We start from the raw sequence: 24,541 nt of genomic DNA, 5'->3' as shown, positions 1-24,541 counted from the left end.
GGTTACACTAGTAGTATAGGGGCCTAACATGCCCCTCTCCTTCAAAAAGCGTTGTCCTCAACGCTTGAGTAGTTCTTGATGCTTCTATATAAAATTCTTGTCCTCCCATGTGGAATCTTCAGCGGGTAAGTTCTTCCACTTGATGAGATACTCTGAAATTGATCGATTTCGTATTTGTCGGGTTCTTGTTTCTATGACTACTCCAGGTTCCAATATGATTTTTCCTTCCTTTTCAATATCTGGAAATATTGTTTGAATATTCTGTGCACTTGTTGATATGTATGTGAAATGGGAGAGTGGAGGATGCACACAATGTGTTTGACAAATTTCCTGAACGAAGTGTCGTTGCGATGACTGCAATGATTACAGGGTATGCACATAATGGTTATATTGATGAAGCCTTAAGGCTGTTTTGGGAAATGCCCGAACCAGATGGGGTTTCGTGGACGACTGTCATCACTTGCAGAGAAGTTCAGTGCAGCACCAGAAAGGGCTGGAAAACTCTTGTGCAATGGAAGCAGGTATGGACTTGGTTTCAGAATAAGAAGTATGCACAAAAGCAAAGGGTACCAAGGTTCCAGGAAGACAATCGCTTCACATCGTGATGATTCAAGAGCAAAGAGAGTTGTGACCAATTTTGTAGCTGTTTCTTCAGGAAGAACAGACCAAGATGCTTCAGAAATGGAGTTTGAGGCAAAATCCTCAAGAGATGGGGCGTGGAAGTTCGGGTAAGGTTTGAAAAGTGTGTGAGACAACGTTCACTTCCTTGCGAAGCTTCTGAATGTGTAGCAGTGCTTTCAGGAGATCTCATACTTTGTTTTCGGGAAGGTAAAGAGCAAGCATTGCACTTTGATGCCCATGTCTTCGATGCCCAAAGAAGGCGACATGATGCTAGGGGTTGTAGGTGTAGGTTCTGGGTTCGGTATGACCCTGACCAGTCTGAGGAAATAGTATGTTGTGGAAAGTTTGCCGGCGGCCAGAGACATATTACCGGTTACAACTAATCCATGCTTCCAAATAATTATCAACAATTGCGCTGGACCAAGGATCTCAGCAAGTAAAAGATGCCCCTACAGCTCCCATGTGTCATTTGGAGAAGCAACTCCAGAAGAATTTCATCTCTCACTAGAAATATCAAAGATTACAAGTCAGGTTATAGAAGACAATGTTCAGTCTTTAACTGCTCCCAAGACTTCCTTAGTTTTACAGCCGCTAGAAGGTCTATCTGCTGAGTTCTACAGATGCATATAGCGTTGAAGGCCACCAAACAGACCGCCTTCCATTGCATAAACGCAAATTGACGACGTCATTGACGAAAAGAAGAGGTAGCATAAAATACTTGTTTGCGAATTCTCCCACAAGGAAGGAATTTAAACACACCTCGACAGTCATAGCCCTTCGACTGATGGGAGATTACTCAACAGGCGCTTCAGCTTACTGTGGAAACTGAAGGATCAGAGCAACTAGGGGTTTTTTAAATAATCGGTGGTTTTCGGACGCAATAACCGTTGGAAGGTCAGAGAGAGCGAATTGTAGGAGAGATGAAGCTGGTGCACAAAGATATAGTTCCTTAGGGCCCTGGGAGCATCAAGCTGATTCTTAAAGAAATATTCTAGTCACAGAAATTGATTCTAGCCAGAAAATTGTTGCACCCGCATTTACTGATATGGATGAACCTTCAAATAGCATGGTTGATGTGATGGAAAAATGTACAGTTCAAGATTGAGAAAAACAACTTAGGGGCACTTATGTTACTGAGAAACACACATTGAAAACTTAAAGATAAATTGCACTGTAATAGTAAGTTTCAGAAGCTATCTTTCTGTAAGAAGTAGTTTTGCAAGTTTTCTAGCTTTATATTTATTTTTCTGGTGTAATTACTAATGCTTCATATTTTGCAGAGCCTGTGTGCCATATGCGCTAGTTGAATATCCAGATTTGAATGTTTTAGGCAGTCAACATTGTAACTATTGCCGTTTAAAATGGAACGAGTCTTTTCTAAATAATTGATTTTGTTGAATTGGTAGTTAAGGATAGCAGACCGTGAGAAGCCAATGCATTGAATATATTGAAACAATGACTTATTGAGAGTAAGGTGGAGAAATCAGTTCCACATACTTAAAAAAAAAAAATTAGTGGAGATTCATGTCTAGTGGGTCTTGGGTCCAGATTTTGAACCCACTTTGATACCACGTGTAAGATCCCCTCCTAGGGTCCTCTACCAAATCTATATTTTCTAATTTTAAATGCAATAAAAGGGAAATAATTTATTTTATGACAAGACATTTAAACGATGATAATTTACCATTTAAAATCTAATTCCTACCATTTAAATAGTGAACATTTCATTTCAATCACTTACATGAGTAATCTATGCATAGATGAATACCTGTACCGATAACCCAGTGGAGATGCCCTTGAGCTGCTACTCCTGCTGGAACACTCCTCTTGACAACCGATTGAATTTACCTCCCAGCCAACTAGGAAGTATTCCTAGCCCAAGAAACCTCCACAGGTTCCCTAGCCCTCCGAGCCCAAGTCCAACCAGATGTAGTGTGTGTCCAAGATAAACAATACTCCCCTCCTTTCTCTCAAACAATTCCTCCAAAACCACAGCCAACCAAAACTAAAAGCAAGACCAAGCCCCCTTCCTATCCTCATCCTTCCCCTTTTATGCCCCCTTCTCTTCTCCACCTCAATCACCTCTCATTAATGTCATAACTTCTCCCTCATCCTTACATTTGACTTCTCTTCTTCCAAGTAACATGAGAGGACATTTGGGAATGTGATATGGATATAAAATTGGGTAATTAATTGGAGAGGACCATGTATTCTCCCAAGTAAATATTTTGGGGATGAGAGATGAATATATAAATTGGTAATTAATTGGAGAGGACCATGTCTTCTCCCAAGTAAATGTGAGAGGAAATTTTGGGGATGAGAGATGAATATATAAATTGGTAATTAATTGGAGAGGACCATGTCTTGTCCCAAGTAAATCTGAGAGGACATTTGAGAATGTGATATGAATATAAAATTGGGTAATTAATTGGAGAGGACTATGTCTTCTCCCAAGTAAATATGAAAGGACATTTTGGGAATGAGGTGTGAATATATATATATATATATATATATATATATATATATATATATATATATATATATATTTGGTAATGAATTGGAGAGGGCTATGTCTTCTCAAAATTTAAAAATTTGGGGAGGTAAATTGGGAATAGTAACAAAATTTATATCAGTACCAAATTTACAGTTTCACTAATGTAGGTCTGTACCAATATTTCTTGATAATTATAAGTCTATATTTTAGGGAAATTTAAACACTTAGTAAAATTTGCAGGATAAGATTAAATAGGGCATTACAGTCCAACATCAGCGCAACAAACACATTGAACTACACATGCACTTCATCAGAAAGCTCATTCATGACCATGTTCTTGAAGTGAAATATTGTTCAACCGATGATCAAGTTGCAGACATCTTTACAAAGGCTCTCACAGAGGCAAAGTTTACTAAACTTCGATTTGTGGTTGGAGTTTAGGAAGTTGTCACTAAGGGGGGATAGGCTCTAATGCCTCCTTCCTTCTCCTATTGTGTCATATTTGTACATCCTTCAATCCTATCCCAAGTTGTTCTTAAGGGGGGATGTTAGGATATTCCGACACATAGGAAATAGTTAAGTATAACTTGGTCTAAGTTAGAGTTAGGTAAAGTGTGTTTCTTTACTATGTACTTTTGTAACTTACAATCTGACGATCACGATATGTTCTAGACATGAAGTGATCCGACGGTTCATTATCTCCTCGGTATTACTGACACTTGATCTGTGTCTTAACACCTGATTGGTCCATGATCTCTATTTAAAGAGCATGGAGGGTCATTTGTAGGGTGACTGTTCATGAGAGAAGCTTATGTAAATTTTCATTCTTTTATTAATAAATTGTCTGAAGTGGCCGCGTTGGCTTAGGCTGTGGACTGTTTCCTCTTTGAGGGTTTTAACCACGTCAAGAATACTGGTGTATCAATCTGTGATCTTTTGTGAGCGGTGTCCTTTGGTGTTCTATCTGAGGAACTTACCCTGTAAATTCCTACACTTTTCAACCAACTTGTTAGTGAAACCAAAAGCATATATATGGCAGGAAAATGTACTACTTTCGCTTAGAAAACATATGTAAAGCAACTACAAATAATTGAGTGAAAACAATGAAGAATATGCTAAATATTACATGTAAAACTCATACCATGCATAGCTCCCCCTAAGCTCAATATACCTCCAATAGACAGGTTGATCCTATGGACTTGAATGTGCATCAGGCTAAAATGACCTCATCATAATTTCTACTATAACTGTCATACACTCCCCCTGAGGTTATGCACTTATCATTAACTCTATATTCCTCTAATAAGTAAACAATAATTAATCATGGACCGCAGGAGGGGATAATCCTCACTACTTGAAGAGTTGTTGCTCCTTCTTCCTCCACGTGGTCTTTGGCTGCTTATTTTCTTCCTTCAATGGTTTTCTGGTAACTCCTCTTTGTTTTTGTTTCTTTGGCCAAATTTTCCTTGAATAATAGGGCAACAAACAGTCTCTTGCAATATGGCCAAATTATGACATGTGTAGCACTCCACATGGCCAAGGTAAGAATAAAGAGGATCAAATCTCCTGATGTTCATGTCAGATCTAAAGCTTGCATTCAACATGCTTCTCCTCCATTGGTTAGATTTGTAATCATATGCCTTATGGCCAAATAGGTTACATGAATAACAATAACCATAAAAACCATGATTATACTTGTTGGCCAATCTCCTTGGTCGTTGATAAGGTTGAAATCTTTGCTGATTGGATCTATATGTTCTGGTCCTGTAGTTAGCTGCAACATGTCCATACTTGTGACAACTGTAACATTGTACCTCATGCATCAAAGGAACAAAAGGACTTTGTTTCCTTTGAAATCTAATAGAGCTGCCACGATCTTCTCTTGGAGCAAAATATCTTCTAAAAGTAGGTGCTCCTTGAGGTTTTCTTTTCTATTGTTGTTGGTTCTGCTAGTTGATTTACTTCTGGTTTTTCTTTTTGTTTCCTTGGTTCTCACTCTTGTTGTTAGTATTGTTTTCTACAGGTTTCTTGGGTTCTTCTTTGTTGTTTTTACCTGCATGCAAACTAGACTCACCCTTTTGAAATCCAAGACTAGATTTATCCAATGGTGATCTTTGGATCTCAAGTAAACTATCCAAGGCTATAGTGCTCTTCTCCATCTTCCACTGCTTTCTCAAAGATACCACTTCAGCTTCTAATCTCTCACACTTATCTTCCTTCTCTTTGTATTGCTTCGTCATGTCTTCCTCTACTCTTTCTGATTCTGCCAACTTAATTTTTAAGATGGTAATCTCTTCCTTGAGTTTGACCTCCTTATCATCACAAATCTGCAATAATTTTTCTTAATCCTTGCATGTAGCTGTTAGTCTAGAAATATCAGCTCTAAGAACCTTAATATCATTCTCATCTTCACTAGGCACTTTAGCATGATCAAATTTTTTATCATCAAAATTATAACTCAAAAGAAAATCAATGTGGCCTATACTTTCAGATATGTTGTCCTCTTGTACAACTGGTTCAATCGAAGCTTCGTTCTTCTTGGATCTCTTCTTCTTCTTATTTTTATTTCTCTTGTCAATCTCTTCATCACTGCTGCCGCAACCTGTTCCAAATAACATATGCAATCTATCCCAAATCTCCTTGGTAGATTTTAAATCTCCAACTTTCTCTAAATCTGCATTATGGATATTTTCAAGAATAATTTTCCTTGCTTGAGCATTTTGATTATTTTCTTCAGATGAAGCGAAATCATCATCATATCCTTCACAAACCAATCTCCACAAGTTATATCCACAAGAAAATAACTTATACTTCACACTTTCTTGCCATACCTTGAAATTTGCAGTAGTGAACACAAGTATTCCTTGAGAAGGCATTTTGAAAAATTGCAAAGTTCTGCCAACAAACCCCATATATTCTCTCTAGCGATCAAGGTGAAACCAAGAGCTCCACTCTGATACCAGTTGTTGGAAACCTTTGAGCAATACTTACCCGGGGGAGGGGGGTTTGAATCAATACTATGGTCTGCCAATTAAATCTTCACTTATTGAATCATGCATATAACTAACAACATATTATATCATCACATGAATATAAAAATGTAAGCAACTAAATCAAACAACCATGAGAGAAACAAAACCATCAAACATAACCATAAAAACCATCACACAAGAAACACAAGATATATGGTGGAAAACTCTTCACCGGGAAAAAAATCACCCTTGCTACTGCTTCATTGCTCTGAATCTTCTATTAAGCAAAATGTGTCTTTTACATAGTTAATTGACTCCCATCAGCTAGGAGACTCGAACTCATTACAATAATTTGACTCCCATTAGCCAGGAGGTTTGATTCTACTGATCATATCATAAGACTATGTTCTCACATGGACCTACGGACTACCATTCGTTGAAGGCCACCACAATCAACGACCCTCGTCCAACTCTTATTGGACTATCCAACTACCATTGGATTGAGAAACTGTTCCTTTCGCTAAAACTTTGCAATCACTGCTCCATACCCATTAAGTAACTACTTCTCTATTCTATGTGGACCTCGTTTCATATTTTTTCATACAAGATCCCAAGACTTTCTGCTAAAATTGATTCAACTTTGCAATACGAACTCTAGCAACAAGACAATCTCATCAAATAAAAAACACCACAAACATGCTCTCGACTCCAGCAAAATAGTGGCCACATTCCATCCAACAAAAACTGAATAATATCACCATCAACATAAACATATCACATACTCAACCATAATATCGAACCCTCACACCAAACTGTAATTTTTGCATAATACAATTAGCAACATAAAACACTATGGCTATGTGCCAAATGCACTAAAAACACCTACAAAACAAAAGTGAGAGTCTCAAATATGGAGCTAAACCAAGCTCTCCATCTCTACCAACACTCTGCTACAACTCTCTACATCGCTGATTTGAAATATGAAAACTTGAACCAATACATAACTTCAACAAGTAGATCTGCTCATTTTGTAGTCATTAGAGCTCATACATTGAAGCACCTATGCTCTCCAATAGTTTTGAATCATACTCACTCTATGCAACCTTCTCTTACACACATACACACACCATCAACCATCACTCAGCTCCAAAGTGAAGTATATAAAATGTGTTGGGAAAAATTCACCTTCAGGTTGGGATCAAGAGTGCACAAAGTTAATGAAATCAATCCACTATCACTACTACTTGTGCACTAAAGGTGTTCACATCATTGGAGGATATTTTCAAACCATTCCCGACCTTTACAACTTAATCTAGAAGCCTTTGGGAATTTCCATGCCAATTTTCATCTAATTTGTGTGAGAAATGCAGAGAAAAACACGCTTTGGGCCACAGTCGCAGGCACAACACTAGTTGATTTCAACTAAATGCATGTGTAGGCCTGCTTCCCAACGACGAGCCTTTCAGTTGCATGCATAAGCCTACATGGGAACGACTGGGCTAGAGCATAAGGAAAATCAATGGACCTTCAATTCAAAACCTCTGCTACCTGTTGGATCACCTTCTTCAGCATCTAAACTCACCTCCAAACCTTTGCTAAGCTTAGTAACACCTCTGCAAGTGGATAAAACAAGTCTCCCAAGTGTCACTTCCAGGTTGACCTAAAAGGCCAACAAAACAAGGTTGGCAAGAGTGCCAACAAGTCCTCCACTCTCCACAAACACCTCCACAAGATGCAACACCATTGAATAGACCTGTAACACCTCTGCAACATCATCATCATCATGAGGCCAACACACTGCTGCAAAAATTTAACCATCAGTTCCTGCACTAGGTCATGAACACCGCTAGTATATGAATAACCATCAATCATACCAATGCCATCATCTGATCATCATGAGTGTGACATCATGCCAACACAATCAACTTAATGTCAACTCACCCAACTACAACCATGCTACAATGAAGGCATCCAAACATAAGCTAGGTTACATAGGGTTGACATCAATGCCAACATGAGCTAGCTGCCATCATGAACCAATGCCAACATCAACTAGCTGGAACCATGCACACCATAATGCCAACATGTAGAGAATTATGGCATTACAAGATCTATAGTTGTTGAAATATTCTAGATCTCTTGAAGTCAAACACCATAAAACTACAATTCACCAAGTACCAAGATGCTTATAGAAAGCAAAACTATGATAAGATGTTGCTTGCTGCTGAAAATATAAAACATATTACAAAACCAAAACAACTCTAAACCATAAATGAAGGAATAGGAAATTTGAAAACTTGTTTTGATACAAAGAAAAAATGACAAATTAAAAGTACAAAAGAAACATTATAAAACAATTTATACATATATTTCTTGATGAAAAGAAGTCAAGATGTTTATAAGACATTTTTCAGAAGAAAACTCAAAACCCCATAATGGCATACTCATATCAATACTTAATATCAATGACGAATCCAAGGATTTGCAATGATAATGACATTAACTGCAATTTAACAGTCGGAAACAAAAAGACAAAACCAACAACAAAATATGCATCCACACGGTTAGGGCAACCATTTAGATTCTAAAATTGTAAAGCAAGGATTCTTGGACATAACTACCTCAATGACCCATGTAGTATACGTGTTGATTTTATTTGTTTGGAGAAGCTTCTTTTGTTTGTTATGTTGTTTTAAATATACGAACACAATATTAATATTTTTTATATCCTCAAAAACATTATATAAATATATGAACAAAATATTATTATTTTTTAATCCTTAAACACATTATATAAATTAAACAAAATTATTTGCGTTAAAAAATGAAAATTTTTAACTGCCTACTAAGGGATAAAGACTTGAATAAATTAGCCCCAAGGGATAGCTCAATTGGTCAAGCCCTCGTTGCTAAGTACCTTGCCTATTGGGAGGTCATGAGGTCAAATATCCTCGATGCCCTTGGGGTTAGGCCCGATATATTAGGCCACCTTTGGTTGATCTCTACCACTCGACTGTACCTTGCCTATTGGGAGGTCACGAGGTCAAATCTCCTCGATGCCCTTGGGGTTAGGTCCGATATATTAGGCCGCCTTTGGTTGATCTCTACCACTCAGTGACTGTGAAGACTTAAATAAATTTTCTTTTGGTTGATCTCTACCACTCAGTGACCGTCAAATCCTCGATGCCCTTGGGGTTACGCCCGATATATTAGGCCGCCTTTGGTTGTACGAGGTCAAATCTCCTCGATGCCCTTGGGGTTAGGCCCGATATATTAGGCCGCCTTTGGTTGATCTCTACCACTCAGTGACCGTGAAGACTTAAATAAATTTTCCTTTGGTTGATCTCTACCACTCAGTGACCCTCAAATCCTCGATGCCCTTAGGGTTAGGCCCGATATATTAGGCCGCCTTTGGTTGATCTCTACCACGTAGGTATATTTATTTCCATCTTGTTAACCGTGAAGACTTAAGTAAATTTTCCTTTGGTTGATCTCTACCACTCAGTGACCCTCAAATCCTCGATGCCCTTAGGGTTAGGCCCGATATATTAGGCCGCCTTTGGTTGATCTCTACCACGTAGGTATATTTATGTCCATCTTGTTAACCGTGAAGACTTAAGTAAATTTTCCTTTGGTTGATCTCTACCACTCAGTGACCGGTAGCTATATTTATTTCCATCTTGTTACTATTCATTTTTTAATCTAAATATTTGCTTAAGTTAGGTGTGTAGTCAATCTTATAGACAAAATGGTCTTTTTCACGACCATTTTTCTCGTTAATTTTAATCAAATCAGACAGAGATTTTAGAAAACTTGAGTTTAAATTGTTTAATATGCATAATTCGAGCCCTTAAATTATGGTGGGCAATAAATGATGGGTTTTCAAGGTGCTGAATACATTTATGCATTCAAAATCGTATTTTAAACAACATAATACCTTGAAATTGTATTGGCAGATTTTAGAGAATTTTGGTGAAAAAGGCTATTTCATGATAAGTTAGACTACGCCCTTAAATTATGATGGGCAGTAAATGATGGTAAATAGGTTATTTACGTGAGTATGAGCTATTTTGAGATTTTAATTTTAGGTGGTTTTCCTATGAAGCTTAACAATAAAAAAATCATGGAACAAATATTTAAAAATAATTGCATAAATATTGCAATTACTTCTAAAAATTATGGCAAAAAATCTAAGGTAGTTATCCACATGGCCCAAAGGATCTTCAAAGTTATGCTCTAATCAAATGTTTGAAAAATATTTTTTCAATAATATATATTTTTTCAAAGTTAAACATTATAACTTGTATTGGTCAATGCTAAACTAATAGTGGTCAATTGCTAGAGTACATAAAGATATTGAAGAGTATTAAATTCATTTCACATTCCATATAACTAATATTAATTTAAAATTACAATTTTGATAAAGATTACATAATTGAAATTCAATAAAAATATTTATAAATGCAAAATTCATCTATACATTTCAAAGAATAATTTTATTAATCTAAAATTACATTTTTTTTGGTGATTAGGGAGAGGCCAACGTGCTTGTTGGATGGAAGAAGAATGATCAACCCACAATGGGATGTGTATCACCATAATTGTGGGAAGCTTTATCTAACTAGGGCGTCCCTTGGGATAGTTTTAATTTCTCCAAAGTAACTTCCACCCTCAACGCCTCCCTATAAGATTTGAATTTCAATAATAATAAAACTAAAAATTTAAAACTATAAAATACATAAATAAAAAAATTAAAATTACTTAAATAAAAAAATATTATATATAACAATATAAAACCTTAACACTCTCCAAGGTTGACTAGCTTCCCAAAATTAGTTTAAGCAAAATAACATGGAAAAATTCTCAAGAGAAGGCACGATAGTTCATAGAATTTCTTCCTAACCTTTGAGGATAAACAACATGTTTTTTTATTATAATTTTTTAGCTTTTTTATATGATATTCATGAAGCATATATTATATGAAGTTTATGAGGATGCACACATGTTCTATATGTTGTTTTTATCAATTGTTTATGTTATCTTTTGGAACAATTGATTGATAAGAGTTGTTTATATTACTTTTTTGGAAAATAATTTGAAAAGATAGAATTATGTGAATTATATGGAGTTGTCGTTTGAAAAAAAAAATCGAATCTTAAAAACAAAAATATTTAATTTGTTAAAACATAAAACTATATGAAATTTACATATGTTAAATGTATTTTTTATTTTTGAGTGGAAAGGTTTATTTTATGCCTTAGTGCTATGTGTAAGTAGGTTCGTTCTTTTCAAAATAAAAATAAAATGTTTACTAAATAGAAAAACAATGTCGATTATAATAAAAAAGAAAAAAGTATGTTATTTATATTTAATTAGTTGTTCATAATACGTGAGTAAGATGTTTAAACCTTATAATTTTCAAAAATATTTTAACACGTGATATCAACTTCATAATATATCTATATATAAAAAAATGTTAAAAGAAAATATTCTAATGTTGTATAGAATAAAATATCGCGTTATGAATAGAAAACCTGCTTGCCACCGCTCTGCAACTAATCTCCTCTGCGATTGAGGCCGTTGCCTCGGTCCTGTGGCCGCTTCGGAGGGCTTTGCTCTTCTCCTGTGGGTTTTCCAATACCTGAGCTGTTCCTGCGCGGCGCCTAGACTGGGAGTCGCGATGCATTGGGTCGGCGCGACGCTTTGAACCTGCGCGGCGCTCTGGCCATTCTACGCGGCGCATCGGCCCTCTGCTCTTTTCTTGGCTTTACAGGGGCTCTATCACTTCTGTGTTGGCTAGAAGGACCATGTTTTGATCGCTGGGATTTGTGTGTGCTTGTTTCGATCGAGCTAAGGCGTCGCTGCATCAATGGAGCCACCCTCGCCGCCTCCCCTTTCTGATGCTGACGCCTTTCTCAAACTTTTGGATTCTCTTCCAAAGAAGAAAGCGACCGAGGCTGCGAAGTTTGTGAAACGTTTGGATGACATCCCTGAGATTTTTCTCCCTCCTGAGGGTCCGATTCAGGTCGCCCTTTCTTTGGCTGAGCGTGCTTTGGTTGGACAGTTCACTGGACTCTGGCCCTCCCCCAAAACCACGGAGAGCTGGGTCGCAAGGAACTGGGTGCCGCTGATTAAAAGCAAAGTCACTTCGTATTTTCTAGGGAAGGGATTCTTTCTGTTTGAATTCTCTGAAAAGGATGATAAGGATCTGATATTCCGTAACGGTCCCTATTTCATGGGCCCTCAGGGGTTGTATCTCAATAAGTGGATGCCCGATTTTGACCCAGCAGTTGATGTCCCCACAACCGTCCCTATGTGGGTTAGGCTGCCCAACCTGCCAGTGCATTGTTGGAATTGGGAGTCTCTTAAGCACATCGGAAACACCTTGGGGAAATTCATAGATCGAGCAAACAATAAAGACCAATACGACTGTGCTAGAATCTGTGTTGAAGCTGACCTTGAGGTCGGTTTGCTCGAGGCAATAAAGATTAGGGTTGGAAGTTGGACTCATGTTCAAAAGTTGGACTATGAGTAGCTTCCATTGAAGTGCCGGAAATGCCATGTCTATAGCCATTTTGCTAGAGGCTGTCCAAAGAATAGTGAAATGGAGAAAGGCAAGGAGGAAGGATGGACTCAGGTCAAAAGGACCAAAACTGCCCACAAAGCCCCTAGAACTAGTAATATAAATGGCAAACGCCCCCAGGCAAGCTCTGGGATATAAACACCTTTCATGGAAGAACAAGGAAACAAATTTACACAGTTAAGCTTAGCAATAGAAGACACCCAAGAAATAGAGATGCAGAAAGAAGGATCGCCCCATAAAGAGCCCCCCTCGGGACCAAAGCAAGTCGAAAGTAATGCAGACAGATCGAAAGAGATACCCACAGAAGAGGTTGAGGAAATGCAAGGTTCAGAGGACTCATAAGAAGAAGGTGAAATAGGGGATTCGCAAACCTCGGCTAGAAGATCATTGAGAGGCCGAAAATCTGCCCGTGAAAAAAGAGAGCAGGAGACTTATAAAGACAAACTCCAAGGAAGCCAACCAACCCTCGAGAAACTCTTGGAAAAAACACCGAAGACGACCAGAAATCAGTCCCAAAGCTCTAAAGGAGCTCTCCATTCAAAAAGCAAGTGATGAAGATTGTCTCCTGGAATTGTAGGGGTATGGGGAGCAGAATAAAAGAAGAAGCCATCAAAAGCCTGATAAGATCCGAATCTCCTGATATACTCCTCATCCAGGAGACTAAAATGGAGGACAAGGCCTTCCTCCATATCGACAAAAAATTGTGGAAGAGAAGTGAAGGGCAAGCTGTTTCAGCTCATGGTGCCTTAGGAGGCCTGGGCACCCTGTGGAACGCAAACAAATTCTTAAGGATCAAAGAGGTCGCCAACACCCATTGGCTGTTCTCTAAGCTACAACACGTTGATTCAGAAGAGACCCTCTGTCTCTTCAACGTTTATGTTCCAGTCAGCATAAGAGAGAAAAATATCTGCTGGGATTCCATTAGAAGTTTGGCAGATTCTGAAGATTTAGCGAACATCATCATTGCAGGGGACCTAAATCTCACCTTATCTTTGGTTGAAAAGCGTGGAGGAAGCATTGTAAGGGATCCGGCGCGAGAATGGGTTGAGGATATGCTTTAGGATTGGGACATGATCGACATTAAACCTTCGTCGGGAAAGTACACTTGGTCCAATAAAAGACTCGGTCCAGGACATATTGCTGCAAGGTTAGACAAATTTCTTGTTCAAAGTGCTTTTCTTCTTCTTGGTTTAGAGTCTAGAATGCATATTCTCCCTTGTAGTGTCTCCGATCACAGACCCATCAAACTTGATCTTCTGGCCCATATGGATCAAGGTCCTATCCATTTTAAATTTAGTCCCCTTTAGGTCAAGGAACAATCCTTTATGCAACTAGTAAAAGATAGTTAGAAGCAACTAGTCAACGACTCTACCTTCTTTGTTTGGGAGGAAAAACTCAGGAGAGTGAAAGCTGCAATGAAAACTTGGGTAAAATCCCTTCCTAACCCAGCAGTGGAAAGGAAAAAGATCCAAGAATGTCTCGAGATTCATCATCTGAAATCGGAAAATGAAGAGATCACAAAAGAAATTCTAGACAAGGAGGTTGAACTTCAGCAAAAGCTACTCAAGGCAAGCTTGGCCGAGGAAGAGTATTGGAGGATTAAATCCTGTAGGATTTGGCTTAAGGCAGGAGATAGGAACTCATCCTTCTTTCACAAGCAAGCCCAAGCTCAGAAAAGTTTCAATTCCATCTCATAAATCAAGGAAGAGAACATCAAACACAAAGATATACAAAGCATAAAAAATGCTGCTTTCCTTCACTTCAAAAATTTGTACAACGAAGAAGAGGGATTGGGGCATATTTCAACTTTAGGGAATGAGGTGCCCTCTCTGATTTCTGCCAGAAAGAATTAGTTTTTGGAAGTTGAAGGCACTAATAATGAAATAAAAACCGCCCTCTTTGTAATGGAGCCAGATAAGGCCCCGAGCCCAGATGGCTTTACTGCCAGATTCTTGCAGAATTGTTGGCAAATTGTGGAAAAAGATTTATGCAGAATGGTCCGGAAATCACAAGCTTGTCAGAAAATTGGGGGAAGCACCAATTTGACTTTCCTGGCCCTTATTCCTAAGGAAAAAGGTGCCAATTCCTTCACCAGATTTCGTCCTATCTCCCTTTGCAATATAGGCTACAAGCTGATAACAAAAGTGATTGCAAACAGACTGAAAACCATTCTTCTAGACATTATTCCTGAGAATCAGGGAGGTTTTATTCAGGGAAGACAGATTGTGGACAATTTTATCCTGGTCCAAGAGGCGATCCATTCAAGCTTGACCCAGAAAGAGAAAGGAATGGTTATCAAGTTAGATCTTGAAAGTGCCTTTGACAGGGTGAGACATAGATTTCTGTTGGATGTCCTGCACAAATTTGGTTTTGGCCTCAAATTTATCAATTGGATCAAGGCTTGTATTAGTGAGCCCTGGATTGCCCCTTTGGTGAATGGGAGGGCTACTGATTTCTTCAAAGCCTCTAGAGGGCTGAGGCAAGGGTGTCCTCTCTCCCCCTTGCTCTTTGTCCTCCAAGCTTCTGTTCTCAGCTTCCTTCTGAATAAAAAGCAGACTGATCAAGAAATAATGGGATTGAACATCGCAAGAGGTGTCAAAAACATAAACCATGCGCTATTTGCGGATGACTCTCTCTTGCTGGGTGCAGCCTCCTTGCCCTCGGCTAAAAGATTTAAAGATGTGGTGGATGTCTACTGTGAAGACTCAGGAAGCAACCTCAATAAAGGCAAATGTCATATCTACTACTGGAACTCTACTGCCAGATCACTCCAAGCCATCTCCAGCTGTTTCGGTTTAGCAGCCTCCTCTTCATGGTCATCCTTCAAGTATTTGGGGCTCCCTGTTTTCCAAAAAAGTGCTCTCAGTAGAGATTTGCTGCCTCTGTTGGAAAAATTTAAGTCCAAAATCCACTCCTGGGGCTTCAATTGGCTCAATCTGGCTAGAAACACAGTGCTTATAAAAGCTGTCTTGAACAACCTTCCCATTTATCAGTCTGCAATTATGATGGCTCCTATTGGCATCATGAGGAAAATGGAGGAGTACATAAGGAATTTCTTTTGGAAAGGCGGCAAAGTAAATGAGAAGAAAATCCCTCTATTAAGCTGGGATATAATCTCCTTGCCCAGAATGGAAGGTGGTTTGAACTTCAAGAATATTAGTAAGCAAAATATCGCATTGGGTGCAAAACTGTTATGGAGGATAATTTCCCCAAATTCGGGTTGGGCTCAACTAGCGTTGTGGAAAAAATATTTCCGTGGGCAGAGAACACGCTGTCTGGACAATCCCATTACAACCTCTGGAACGATGTTCCACAAACTGTGTGCAAAAGCTTCCTCCTTAATTAATCTCCATGCGCACTGGATCCCTGGAAATGGCAAGCGCATTAAAATCTGGGATGACCGTATTATGGGTTGTGATCCCCTAGCTGATGATCACTCCCTGGTTTTGTTGAAAGATTGGATGTACAGAGCTAGTTTTAAAACTCTATGGGACATATCTCATTGGGAGAATGGTGATTAGCAGAGTTGGGAAAAGTTAGAGGTGCCTAAGAACCTTTCCAAAGATTACGCAATCTTTCTATCCCTCTTAAAAGGCAAAGCCCCTTTGAACAACAGAAAATCAGACACTCGGGGATGGGGTCCGATCCCTGGGCGTTACACAGTTTTGCAGGGTTATAGGCAGATCACTTTGCATCCTCATGTACCTCCTGACCCGAAGCCCTGGCAGGGGATCTGGTCTCAGACATCGATCCCTAAAATCGACTCATTCTGCTGGCTTCTATGCCATCAGAGAATTTTGACCGACGATAGGCTTCGGAAAAGAGGCTATATGGGGCCCTCCCGTTGCTCGCTATGTGGGGAAGACGAAGAAAATGCCTCCCATCTGATGCTCTACTGTAATTTTGCTGCAGAACTTTGGAAAGAGGCCTTAGGCCCATGGAGTATCGTCTTCGCCCCCCCTAATCGCTGCTCAGACCTGTTCTCAATCTGGAAGCTAACGTACCCTGGTGGCACTCCTCAGAATGCTCACATCAAAGAAGCCTGGCTCGCCCTTCCCAAATTAATTTGCTGGCAAATATGGCTAGAAAGAAATCAAAGGATATTCAGAGACAAGAAGAGCGATCCCAAGATAGTTTGGGTAAAAATTAAAAGCCAGCTAAAAGACTGTTTGCGAGATCAGCTTGATGGGGCAGATCTTAGTGAACAAGACGTTGAATGGGGCGCTACTCTTGATCTCCACTTCATTGATATAGTCAGGCATCCCTCTCCTCTAAAACACTGGCAAATTCGCCTTAAGGCTGTAGAATTCTTTGAGTTTTGCACCAAGAAGGCAAGAAATGCTCTCTTTTTTGACGGGGCAGCAAAAGGTAATCCTGGTATTTCCAGAGCAGGTGGAGTAGTCAAAAGTGTAGAGGGCAGAACTAAATTTAGATACGCCTAGGGAGTGGGCTTCAATACCAGCATTCAAGCTGAAGCTCTGGCTCTTCTCCAGGGGCTCAAACAGCTCATTTTTCTGGGTATCAAAGATGCAATAGTATTTGGTGATTCCCAGTCTATTATAAAGGCCATTGTGGACAATTCTTCACCTTCAGATTTAAGGTTATCAAGATTGATGAGCAGAATTAGATCCCTGTTAAAATCCTTTCAGAGTTTGGAATTCCTTCATGTAAAGAGAGATAACAACAAACAAGCTGATGTTGAAGCCAATAACGCGGTTCTCCTCCCCCTCGGAGTCCTTCTAAGAGACGAAGATGAAGGCTGAGATCCCATCCCATAACTGTCTGATTAAAATGTTTTACTATCTTTTACTGGAGCAGTTTGTTTGTATCTGCAAATTAGGGAAGATAGAGAAGATTGCTCGTATTATAGTTTGCAAAATTCGCAGGCTCATTAGTGGGGAAGCCATTTGGTTCCTGGCCGAGGAGAAATTTGAGCACTACCTATCTCTTTGTAACCTGAATTGAGGCATTTCTGTCAAGAGTCAATATATCATACTAACCGTTTCTGTCAAAAAAAAAAAATATCGCGTTATGAATAAAATATTTTAATATGAATTAATATTGACAAATAATGTGCACTGATAAAATGATTCAATGCACATGTTATGTAATCTCTATATCATTCAAAAAACAATTTAAACCATAAAAATTACACATTGTTTTTTGCACTCTAAAATAAGTTTAGACCTAAAGAAATTTGATCCCTCTCGGCTCATGGTAGATGATCCGTTAAGATAGATCTATATTGATATAATTAAAAAAATTAATAATAATAATAATATAAATTTTATTTAAACCTTACAAACATTTGTAATTAATGGAATGTGTTAGGTTCACCAAAAGTACTACTCTAAAAAATCCAATGGAAATTCCATACATCACAAAACTATCTAAAAGTCATGCATTTTTAAAAGTATTTCCTTTTAGAGTAGTTCACTGTACTTAGATTGATATTAGCTATCATGTAGAAGTGGCTCCCAAAGAGTAAGCATGTCAATATAGGTGATTGATACTAGTTACATTCACAAAAAACTCACCTATTTCTAGGTGAGCACGTTATTTTTCATGTAGAAGTGGCTCCCAAAGACTGAGCATGTCAATATAGGTGGGACGAGAACCCCAGTGGGAAGGATAATAACGACTTCTCCCTACCACCTAAGCTACACCCGCTCGAATAACATGTAATTTTTTTTTTATATATGTAATATAAAAAATTTAATAATAATAAAATTAGATAATTAAAAAATTTACTTAAAAAAATCATTCTCCTTGCAACTTAACAACTAGATTTTGTTGAGCCGAGAGGCTCATTCTACAACCCAGTGTGAGGGAGATTTGTAAGTATGCCGTCTCTCCATGCCCCTTTAAAATAAAAATAACAAATAACTATTATGTTCTAAATAAAAAAAATCATGTCCGCTATAATAATAAAAAAATGAATATGTTGTAAAGTAATTAGAAGTAAAAAAAATGTATGTTTAAATCTTATGCTTTTCAAAAATATTTCAACTAGAGATTTAAATAAACTATTTGAAGGTCTATGTTAACTAATTTATGTCGATATCAACTTCATATATATTTATATCTAGAAAAAAATAAAAAATAAAAAATAATGTTGTATATAAAAAAATTCAATGTGGGTTATCAATAAAATATTTTATAATATTGACATATACTTAAAAATACATTAATAATAAAAAAGCCATTTTAATTTGTGTGATAAAATGTCTATGTACATGTTATGTAAAATATTTTAATGTCAATTATGTATATATTATACATCATTAAAAAATCATGTATATATCATGAAAAAATTAAGTTTTATGGTTAAAACTTTTATCTGGTTAGATATATACTCTATTAAGCATTCAAAAATACAATTTAAACAATGAAAAATAACATTGTATTTTGCACTCTAAAGAAGTTTGCACATGAAAAATTTTGATCCATCTCGGCTCAAGTTAGATCCGTATTTAATATGGATCTATGTTGGTACATTATAATGTTGTCACATAAGTGTGTACCTTTTACATTATAAAAATATTTTTACATATATCTATATTCTTGATAATGATTAAAACTATTTATTTATTTTTATGTAAGCTTTGAATTATGAGTTTTACTTAGTTGAGTTGAGTGACATTGCAACTAATTTAAATTCATTTTAAGTGATCAAAAATTTATTCATAAGACAACTTGATCTCTTTTTCTTTTTTGGTTAAGGTTAATATAGATTTTTGATAGTTAAATTAAAAAATACTTTAACTAATAATTCTTGATTCAACTTGTTTTTTGAGGTGTAGCTCAATTGGAAAAGTAGTAAAAACTTGTTATGTAAAATATTATGAGGTCTTTTGTTTGATTCTCAAATTAACAGATGTCCACATGAGGGGCATAGTGGGGTACCTGGTGGTTAACTTGTATCCACCCTAGAAGCAACACCTAGTGGTTATAGTGGTAGATGACAAAGTAGTAAAAACATGTTAGGTGAATACTATAAGGTTGTTTGTTTGATCCACCAAATTAACTCGAACCCACTTTAGGGCATAGTGGGGTACTTGGTGGTTAACCCATGTCCACATTAGGAGCAACACCTAGTAGTTATAGTGATAGGAACAACGTGTGTCATGAGAGTACTAGACCACCTAGTGGTTATAGTGGTAGGAACAAATCAACTAACGTGTCACGAGAGTACCAAACTATAGTCCCAATTCTGAATTCCACTTATAACAAAAAAAACTAACTCTTGTTCCAACTTTCTTTGTCTCCATTTATGATAACTAAATTTTATAGTTTTTATGATTGCTTATAAACCAACATAGATCCATCTTAAATCTGGATCTACTAAATATGAAGAAGGGTCAAATCTCTTAAGATGTAAACACCTTTTTAATAAAAAACTTAAGGAAATGTTTGCACTTGGAGAGATTGGATTCTTCTCAATGCTCAATAAATCCAAATTTAAGATGAATCTATACTAGTTCTTAATAATATTATTTATATTTATATACATTTCATAACTCTATATATAGAAATATCCTTATTCTTAGCGATACAATACATGTAGTTATATAACTCACATTTTCTTTTGACACGTTTTATAATTTTTATAATTTAATTTTTAATGTGATATGCATAAAATTGATTATATATATTAACCACAGATATAACATGAGCCGAGGGATCAAATTTCTTCATGTGCAAACTTATTTTAGAGTACAAAAAATAATATGTAATTTTTCATTGTTTAAATTATATTTTTGAATGCTATATAGATTACATAACTTAAACTTGCAAGTCCAAAAAATCTTTGTTGGATTGCAACAAAAAAAAAACATATACTTAAAAAATGATTGAAGTGTAAAATACTAAGACCACTTCAAATGTTTTAACCATAAAACTTACTTTTTTCAATAACTTTATATGACATATACATAATTTTTTAAAACAATATATAAAATATTTTACATAACATGTGCATTGAGCTATTTTATAAGTACAAATTACAACAATTTTTTTGTTATTAGTATTTCTTTAAATTATACTTTTATTTTTGTTTGTCAAGTTGTTTGTGATCCTCCAGGCTTGAGGAGCCATGACCTAGGGGCATCTAATCCGTCAAAGTCACTCGGGGATCGTACTCTCGAACGCCCTAGGTTGACTTCATTTTTTAGCATGTCTCCTCCCCCTAGCGGAGAATCTCGAAGCTTAATATTTGCCCAAACTCTTCAACGCCTATAAGAGAGTTTCATTCACGATGGCCAGCCAAAGTTCATAAAACAGATGTTTTGAAATTTTCAAGGTCAAAGTAACTTTTTATTGGCCACATAAACGAGTTAAAGAGAAAGAATTCTAGCAGCTAGCATGCACAATTAACGTCATGCATTGTGTTTTGGAGCCTTTGTGGTGTTGGCCACGGGTAACGTCAGCTATTGGAAAGTACAAAATCTAAAATTAAACTATAAACAAATTTGAAATTTTCAATTTTCTAAAATTGTGTTATTTGCGGTTGACATAATACCCCAACATAAAAACTAAATATCATTGCCACTAAATATTAAATTAAATTGTATCAAATCAATTTATTATTTTTATTACTTTTGTAATTAAGTGAATATTGTGTTATTATTATTATTATTATTTGATTTAATGCTTCACACTACAATATTTTCTTGAGAAATTTTTATTTTTATTTTTATTAAATAGAAATTTAATTTTTTCATTCATTTACTAATATTATAATACTACAAAATCTAGGTTATATCAATTTTTGACAATTTACGGGATGGTGAGGAGAGCAGATGTGGAGGATCATCCGTAGCCCTAGCTGCTACAGCTCCCAGCGCGAAGCAACCTTGCTGCACCTCAGCGGCCCCTGCTGCTAAGGATAGCTCGACATGCATTGGAAGGAGAGATCGCAACTTCAACATTCAGCGGGCAGCTTCTGCCTCCAGATTGAAGGCTGCTGAGGCTTGAGCATTATGGATCAATTAGAGAATGAAGATCATCATTCAGGTCATCAAAAAGAAACAGAAGTAACAGCAAAAGCCTTTGCCTCCCTTATCTATGCAATGGGTCCGGCAAAGAACCGACCATCAGTTTCAAAGTTTGTTAAAAGAATGGAAGAAATACCAGAAATATCTCTTCCTCCTGCACTCCCAAGTAAAGTAGCACTCTCCCTGGTAGAACAAGGATTAGTAGGGTAGTTTATTGGGTTGTGGCCATCACCCAAGACTGTACAAAAGTGGGTAGAAAGAAATTGGGCTGCATCAATAAATGGGAAGATCTCAATTAGGTTTTGTGGTAGAGGGTACTATACCTTCCATTTTGAAACCAAAGAGGACCGCGATCTGATATTCAGGAATGGTTCGTATTTTATGGATACAAGGGGATTGTATTTGAACAGATGGACACTGGACTTTGATCCAGAAATGGATGTTCCAAATGCTGTACCAGTATGGGTAAGATTGCCGCATCTTCCCCTCCACTGCTGGGGAGACGACTCAGTTAAAGCCATAGGAAACACAGTCGGGAAATACATAGACAGATGCGAGCCTAAAGAAAACATGCATGCATGCGCCCGAATCTGTGTAGAAGTGGATCTAGGGAAAGGACTCCCATAAGCTATCAAAATAAAAGTGGATCAGTGGATGCACATACAACAGTTGGACTATGAACAAATCCCCTTCAAATGCAAGGTGTGTCATGCATACAGTGATTTTGCAAACAAATGTACAAAAAATAAAGAAAATGAAAGTGAAAAGATCGAGGATCTGGAAAATAAATGGGAACAGGTCAAACGAAAGAAAACAATTAACAAACAACCAATCCAGCCCTCCTCCTAGCCCTCATCATCCGCTGAAGCCCTCCCTCTCTCGCCAAAAGCAAACTTAGCCAGCCATAATCCCTTTGATCCATTGCTCCCTTCAGCCCCCCCATCCCCTGGACCCAAATCTAGATCTAGATCTAGAACCCCTCGCTCTCCCAACCCCCCTCAGTCTCCTCATTCCCCCATAGGTTCAACTCACCTCTTTCCTCCTCCCTTAGTAGATAGAATATTAACCAGAAAGCAATCAAAGGAAGCATTTCCAAATGCAGAAAACCAAAAAAAAGTTGGAAGAAAGACAAATAAAGAAATAAGGGATGAAGCAGCAGCAAAAGAAATGGCTCTAGGAATGCAACAACCTATGGATACTTACCTAGGGAAAAGCACAGGAAATATGGAGAAATCCAGCATAAGGGGAAAGGAACCATGCACCACCCAACAAGTAAATAATGATAATAGTCTCCTGGAATTGCAGAGGAATGGGGACACCTTTTAAGGAAAATGCAGCAAGAGACATTCTGACAAAAGAAAACCCAGATATCCTTATGATCCAGGAGACAAAAGCAAACAAACAAGAATTAGAAAATCTAAAAAAAAAAGTTCAGGCAATATGAAGGGGAAGCAATTCAGGCAACAGGAGCATCAGGAGGTATATGCACAATCTGGAAAAAAGGAATATGGGAATTAATAATAAAAAAAACAGAGCAGCACTGGATTTTAACGGATCTAAGGCGGATCAACACAGAAGAGAAATACAGGGTCATAAATATATATGCCCCTAATCACTATAAGGAGAAAGAACAGTGCTGGGCAACAATGAAGGAAGCATTACAAGAAACACAAGCTAGGAAAATAATTCTAGGAGGGGATTTAAATCTGGTTAGAAGTATAGAGGAAAAGTTTGGAGGAAACTATCAAGCGGATCCATCTAGAGATGCTTTAGAAGAAATAATGGAGCAGCACAGCCTTTTGGATATCCCTCCAAATAACGGAAAATATACCTGGAATAACAAGAGAGTGGGTAAAAGTAATATAAAAGAAAGGTTGGATAGAATTCTGATCCAAGAAAACATAGCAGTAGTGTACAACTCTATCAAATCAAAAATCATTCACACCACAGCTTCTGATCATAAACCAGTTGTAATAGCATTGGGAAAAATGGATAACCAAGGCCCACTCTCGTTCAGGTACAACTCAACCTAGGACAGGAGCATAGAAAACAACGAATTAGTTAAAACAACATAGGAACCAAGAATATCAGGCTCACTACAGTACATCTGGGAGACAAAATTAAAAAATGTAAGATCTAAGTTAAAGGAATGGGCAAGATTAAATGAAATAAAAAAAGAAAAGAAAAAAGAGCTACAACAGAAAATGGACAACATACAGGCTGAAAAAGAATGTAAAGAAGAAAGCAAGCAAGACTACCTAAAAGAGAAAGAAATATTTTGGGAAATATACAGGGAAAATAGGAAAGAAGAGGAAGAGGCCAGAATGAAATCCAGAAGCCTCTGGCTCAAAGCAAGGGACAAGAACACTTCATTTTTTTCACAACAATATGAAAATCAGAAGAGCTAGAAACTAGATAGAAAAAATACAAGTGGAAAACCAAGAAGTCAAAGGAGTGAAGAAATAAAAAAACAGCTTACAAGCACTTCAAAAACTTACTGTCAGCTACAAAAGAAACAACTGAATATGAAGAAATTTTGTAGCATACAAAAAGGAAAATAAAAAAAGAACAAAACAAAGATATGTGCAAGGATCTCACAGAAGAAGAGATCGTGGAGGCCATTTGGAGTCTGCATCCGGATAAAGCGCCTGGGCCAGACAGATTTACAATAGCTTTCTATAGAAACCATTGGCATACAATCAAAAAGGATTTTTTAAGAATGGTAAAGAATGTATTTAAAAAAAAATTGGGAAGCCACATTAGATCTTCCTATCTTGCTCTGGTCCCAAAGGAAGCAAACCCCTCCACCTTCAATAGGTTCCAGCCCATCTCTTTGTGCAATTCCTCCTACAAGATAATAACAAAAATAGTGGCA

The 24,541-nt window shown here is 37.3% G+C and overlaps 1 protein-coding gene and 1 pseudogene across 1 annotated transcript; both read left to right on the top strand.

The window, feature by feature from the left end:
• The first annotated feature begins 432 nt into the window (after positions 1-432).
• LOC149187146 (protein SAWADEE HOMEODOMAIN HOMOLOG 2 pseudogene) lies at positions 433-1,004 on the top strand (annotated as a pseudogene).
• Positions 1,005-11,956: 10,952 nt separating this feature from the next.
• LOC149187145 (uncharacterized) lies at positions 11,957-12,622 on the top strand. Its single transcript, XM_089409572.1, has one exon. It carries the CDS (start codon positions 11,957-11,959, stop codon positions 12,620-12,622), a length of 666 nt encoding a protein of 221 aa, XP_089265698.1.
• The last annotated feature ends 11,919 nt before the right edge of the window (positions 12,623-24,541 follow it).

This window comes from Pinus tabuliformis, chromosome 3_1 (assembly GCF_031772625.1).
Source record: "Pinus tabuliformis cultivar Carrire ecotype Pingquan chromosome 3_1, CPIR1, whole genome shotgun sequence".
NCBI lineage: Eukaryota > Viridiplantae > Streptophyta > Pinopsida > Pinales > Pinaceae > Pinus > Pinus tabuliformis.
Note: the sequence above shows the minus strand (reverse complement) of the source record. Positions and strands in the feature narration are given on the sequence as shown.